At 56.4% G+C, this 6,000-nt stretch overlaps 1 protein-coding gene across 1 annotated transcript in view; it reads left to right on the top strand.

Moving 5' to 3' along the window:
* The first annotated feature begins 3,285 nt into the window (after positions 1-3,285).
* Positions 3,286-6,000, top strand: part of RSPO3 (R-spondin 3) — a 58,533-nt gene continuing 55,818 nt past the window's right edge. The window contains exon 1 of the mRNA XM_053938419.1: positions 3,286-3,545. Coding sequence (XP_053794394.1) covers positions 3,449-3,545 — 97 coding nt within the window. The 5' untranslated portion in view covers positions 3,286-3,448. The remainder of the gene's footprint in view (positions 3,546-6,000) is intronic.

Genomic DNA, 6,000 nt, shown 5'->3' with positions numbered 1-6,000 from the left:
TTATTCCTTTACTGTGTTTCCCAAGTAGAAAAGGCAAATTAGTGATTCTTTTGTTCACTTACACAAACTATTTCCAGTCTAGAGAAGAATGACAAAGGGTGAGCATTCAGCTGTCCTGTTCACATGGTTAGTTTTTATGACTAGAGTGCCATTTTAAGCAAACACAATATCAGCTATTAATTGAATATTAATATTTTATTTGGGATATAATCTGAGGATCCTGAGGCCACCTTTTTTTCTAATATGATGTATTAGCTATTTGGAAAACTGAAATCAACATTTTCTAGCTGTGGGATTTTGCATGGAGAAACCGATGGGCAGGAATTACGATACTGAAAACACCACACACTATTACTCTGACGAAAGGATTACGCTTCTTAAAAAAAAAAAAAAATCCAAACCATAGCAAAACAATACCTAGCTGATTTTACAGACTCCTGCTGCTGGCTTCACTGCAGCTCAGTAAAACAGACATATCTGACTTTCCGGCAACATACAGACCATCAGCCGTTCTTTCCCTCCCCACCCTCTTTAATAAACCCCAAAACAGAGAGACGCATTAAACCACCCTGGGAACTGTTTCCAATTCATCTGTTTTGCTTGCAAGGAAACATTGCATCCAGCTCCCTCCACAGTGTGTGCTGCTGCTGACTCCTCACGTCTCCTGGCCTGGTGAAGGGAGGCTTCTTGCATGCTGGATCACCCCAAAACTCATCATCCACTGACCACAGGCCCAGGCACAGCTGTGCAGCCCTGCACAGCCCAGCCCGGTCACTGGCTCTGCCTCCCCAGGGCTGATGTCAGCCTGAACTTTGCCGCTGATATCTCATCCATCGGGATGAGCGACATAAACAGAGAACTGCATGCCAGAGTTTTGCTCTGGAACAAGCTCCTTCCACACATTTCAACAATATAAATCTTCCCCTTTTATCGCAGAACGGCAGTAACTGTTTATGGGTTCAGTTTGTTATTGTTGTTGGGTGGTTTTCTTCCCCCCTAATGGGGCTGGTTTTTGGAGGCAACCAGGCTCCTGGCGTCCTCTCACCCTGCCGCTTTTTGGATCCTGTCTTGAGTCAAGGCACAGCTTTTGTTTTCTCCTCGGTCTGTGTCTCTGCCCCTCTTCCACAGCAAATAAACCACCTCTCCCCCCTGCTGCTGGTCACTCATGCATACCCTGCCCTACTGCTTGGCCCTCGGTTGGTGTACACTCCACAAGTCGATTTTGCTGAGGCTCTTGGGTGACCCATGTAGTCCCCAGGGCTGTCTCCCAACACATCTGTCCCATGCATCTCTGCTGGAGCAGGGACACAACGAAGGGAAGAGGCTGGAGAGACAGTGAGCAGAGTTTCTCAGTTGTGCTTTGTCAGAGCAAGGAGAGGGAGTGCACTCCCCATTTGTTTAATGTTTTCCTTATGTTTCTCGTAGAGCATTTATTTTTTGACATGCTTTCTCTGCCCACTGGTGCTAATGCTGCTCGACTGAGTAGGCTGGCTAGCTGCAGGTTGGCTCTCATACATGTCCCATCCTTTCTCCACTGCCTTGTTTATTTATGCCACTCGCCTGGCTTGCTCAGCTATTCATACACACTAGCACACAAGAAGTTTCAATCTTCAATGAAACAAAACATCGAGACAAATGCACTTTCTACATGTCAGGGTAGCCCCTAGTTTTGTCTACTGAATGATTTTTATTTTATGCTTCTCTGGCAATCCCACCCCATCCGGCTCAAGTATCCTGGATTAGAAAGACTTTCCCCAGAGTCCTTTTCAAAGGGAGCCTCCCACAGACCTTTAAATCCCCCACATTTTATGGTGCCGATATTTAACAGCTCTGAGAGGGACAGCGGGGGGAGTGGGGAAAACAGTTACAAATAAGAGTGGCCGCTCCTCACACCACTGAGGTTCTTGATGTGATCAGCGCCGGTTTACAGAGCTCACTCTCTCATTCCAGCGATAGGCACTGAGATAAGGCAAGCGAGAGAGGGCTCAGTGAAATCACCAGTTTTACCTTGAATCAACCTCACTACCCCCTTTGTAGCCTTCCCCTTCGCCCCAAAAGGAAACCTTTGCCGGAGAAAAGAAACGCGATACCCTTCTGTCAAACAGGCGGCCTCGCTTCGCCGAGGTGCAGCTGAGCTGCGCCCTTGCTGCCGGCGCTCTGCTGAGGGTCCCGGCGGCACGGGCGAGAGGCTGCTGTGTTCACCCCCGGCTCACGGCTCCGCTCGACCCCAGCCCGGGGCCAGCCCCGTGTGTCGCCTGCCGCCAGCCGGCCGTGGGGACGGTCCCCAGCCTCTGCAGGACACGCGGCCTTGCTCTGTTCCTTCCCACCGGAGAAGCCACCCCGGAAAACCCCTGCCTAGTGGGGAAAGGCCACAACGGAGAAAATCCCGAGAGGCTGGAGACCCCTCAGCACCTCACTCCCATCTCCCAACCTCCACTGCGAGCCGGGATGTAAGGGGCAAATTCGGGGAAGAGTGGGTGCCGCGCCGTGTCCCCCTCCGCAGGGAAGGGGCTGAGCACCCCGCCCCGTCCCCCCGGCGAGTGGGGGCGCCCCTCCCCACGGAGGGGCCGGGGCGCGGGGGGCAGCGGCATCTCCGGGTGACCCCGACAAGGCCGACGGCGGAGGGGAGGCGAGCGGAGACCTGCGGGAGGGGACTGCCAGCGAGGCTGGTGGCAGGATGCTCCGGCGCCGATTCCCCGAGGGGGCTCGGCCGGGAGCGGGGAGCCTCCTCCCGCCGTGCCGGGGCGCTGGGGCTCGCCTCCTCCCGGCCCGCCCCGCCCCGGGGCCTCTCCCCCGGGGCCCCGCTCCGGAGCAGCTCCCGCATGAAGCCCGGGGGCTCCTGGTCGGCGGGCGGGAGAGCCGGGGGGGCCCGGCCCACCTGCGCCCGGCGGCTGGCGGTGCCCACGGCGCAGAGCGCGGCTGCTCCGGATCGGTGGCGGCGGGGCTGGGTCCTCCCTCTGCCCCCCCGCCGCTCCCGCCCTCGCACACTCCTCTCCCACCGCCATCCATCCATCCGTCCTGTCGGCACCTCGCCCGCCCGGCGCACACACGGGCGCGCACAGCCGCACGCACCCCGGCACCCTCACAACATGCTGCCGGCCACCGGCCCGGCATGGACCCCGGCGGCGGCTGCTCGGCTCCTCTCCGCTGCTGACTGCCCTCTGAGGTTTGCGGCAGGTAGCGGGGCAGACTGCTGGAAAGTGCAATAGGAAAAGCGAAGGGGAAGGGAAAAAAAAAAAAAAAAAAAAAAAAAAAAAAGGAAGAAAAAAAAAGAGAAAAAAAAAAGGCAAAAGACATCAAGCCGGCCAAGCCCAGTTTTGGATCTCAGTGCAGGTATTTCTGCTGCTGTGTTCATCCCTTGCCGCCTACCACCCCGGTTTATTATTTCTTTTTTTTAAGGAAAATAAAAAAGGACGAAAAGGAGAAGACGAACTCTCAAAGGGTTACTATGCAATTGCGACTGATTTCTTGGTTTTTTATCACTTTGAACTTTATGGAATACATTGGCAGCCAGCACGCCTCCAGGGTACGACGACAGGGAAGAAGTAAGTGCGAAGAGATTTATACTTTGATAACTTCTGGTTCCTCTCGTTGTGCTGTTCACCTGTCCGGGGGGTTTCGTGCCCCCGGTGCCCGGGCGAGTACGCTGGGACCTAAATCCCGCGTCAGCGGCGCGGCCGAGCGAATTTGCAGGCAGTTTCATTCAACTGGAGGCATGAAAGCGATTTTTGACCTCTCTCTGCTCCTCTTTCTCACCTCACCGGGATGAGCAGCACGGGCTCTGGGAAGACCTGCGTCTAGTGCTTTACATTTTAATGTCTGGTGAAAGGGAACGTCCTTTCTTAGGTCTTCCCTCTTTCTGAAGGGAAAGGGCGATGACACGACAGGTAACTTTTTGCCGGTATGCCCTAAGCGCCTTTCTCCATCCCAGTCAAGAAGCCCCCTTGCCAAGAACGGGCACTACAGATTATCGCTATACGTTAAACCTGGCGCCTGGCAATGTGGAGGGGGGCTGGGGGTGTCGTGGCTCTGTCCGGCCTGTTGGCTTTCAGCCTCCGCTGGCCACTAGTCATCCATTGACACCGTCCTGGGACTGTGGCCCCATAATTTTTAAATTTTAAAATTTTAATCCCACGGGATGAGGCGAGTCCATCCCTTCTGATTTAACCGGCCCTGATCCATCTCCGCCCGGGTCCGGTGCAGAGGCAGAAGGCAGGCGGGGGCCCGGGGGGAGACGTGCAGTACCCAGGGTGCTGGTAGAAGCTCCCTGCCCCCCGTGAGGGTTAGAGAGGAGAGCCCCCCGTCATCGGGGAAGAAAGAACAAGGAGGCAGCAGCGAGTCGCCCCCTTGGGAAGTCGCTGTCCAGGTCGCGGGGCGCTGCCACGGTCAGGCGGTCTCTGGCTCCGGCGTAGGGGTGAGGCGTGGGCTCGAATCCGCGGTGACACCTTCGGCAGTGCCGCGGGTCGGAGCTCTGCCGTGACCCCGCCGCAAGGAGCCGTGGATGAGGCGGGATGAGGCAGCAGAGGCCACCGGAACGAGCCCCCGACCCGGCCTGGCCACCCCGCCTGAATCTGACCCGCCGCTGTTTCAGGGGAGGAGGCATTTTCTGCGCACCTACCGCGGAGGGGTTGCTCATGCCTGCCCGCCCTCCCTAACAGCTGCAGACACCGAGGAAATGTCATAAAACACAGAACCCTGCATTTCATCAGCAAGAAGTAACTGAGTTACTTCCTCAGGGAGGGGAGGTACTGTTATTTTAATTTTCTCCTGCTCAGCCTTCGCTCCCTTGCCCTGCTTGGCCCGGCTGGCCCTTGAAAGCCTCCTTTGTATGGTTTGCCTCCTGCAAACAAGTTTTGATTCACCTAAAGTGCCCCTAAAGCGGGGCTGAGGACGAGAGAGACCGGGTCTCCAGTCCTCCGATCCCCACGGCCTCACAGAGAGGGAGCACTAAGGGCTAAGTAAAACATGTCAGGGCATCCGGTTTATTATCCTTGGCAAGGGAGGGCTCCGCAGCCTCCATCACCTCCCACCCACTCCTTTAACCCCTGGCAACCGCGGGCCCGCAAGCTGTGACTGCCCCCCACCCCCAGCAGTAGGGGTACCCCGACGGGCGCGGCAGAGGTTCAGCCCCGGGCTGGGGGCACGGCAGGGCTCGGGGGTAGGATGCCCCCGCGGGGCGAAGGTCACGGAGCGGGGCTCCCTCCTCCCGGACTCGCTCCGGCACCTGGTGCGCGGCGCGCCGGGCCAGCGCCGGGCCGGCGGCGACCTCTGCTGTCCCGTGCCGCGGCGGGCAGCCCGCGGCCGCAGGTGCTCGGCTCCCGCCGCACGGCACGGCTCGGCACGGCCCGGGAGCGGCCCCGCTTTCGGCGGGAGACGGCAGGTCTGCCTCCTGCCCCCGGCCGCTCGCCGTGCTAGGCGCAGGGCAGCCGCCGCTTCCGAGCGGCGGGGCAGACGCGCTGTACTCTTCCAAGAGAGCGCCGTCCCACCTCGTTCGTCCTCAGACAACCTGCATAGCGGGGTAACTTTCGGGAAAGAGAGGTGGAAGTGTTGGCCGAGAATATTTAGGTGATTGGTACACCGTGGAGAAGGTACCGAGCACTTGCTCAAAGTTTTATGATTAAAATGCAAGAGCTAAGATAAATTCAGAGCAGAACAAGTGGCTGGAAAACCAGGGGTAGAAGGTCAGAATGGGAATCTGGCTCGTTATTTTGGCAGTGAAGGCAAAAAGCCTTTCAGAATACCTCACCTGGACGTGCTATACATCGTCTACTGGCCGAGGTCTTCAAATCCAGCTGGTTGTAAAACATGATTTGGTATAAATAGCGGTTACTTAGCTTGAAGGAAAAAATTAGAGAGTGGGTGTTTATGAAAGTTATTATGAGTGGTTATGATCACTTGCACTAATCACTTCAGTTTTAAAAACCTATGAATCGCTGTTATTGAATAATGCATAATGAATATATTATTTTTATTACAGTGTGCAGATAAAGATAACAACTG

The sequence above is a fragment of the Vidua chalybeata genome, chromosome 3 (genome assembly GCF_026979565.1).
Source record: "Vidua chalybeata isolate OUT-0048 chromosome 3, bVidCha1 merged haplotype, whole genome shotgun sequence".
Lineage (NCBI taxonomy): Eukaryota > Metazoa > Chordata > Aves > Passeriformes > Viduidae > Vidua > Vidua chalybeata.
Note: the sequence above shows the minus strand (reverse complement) of the source record. Positions and strands in the feature narration are given on the sequence as shown.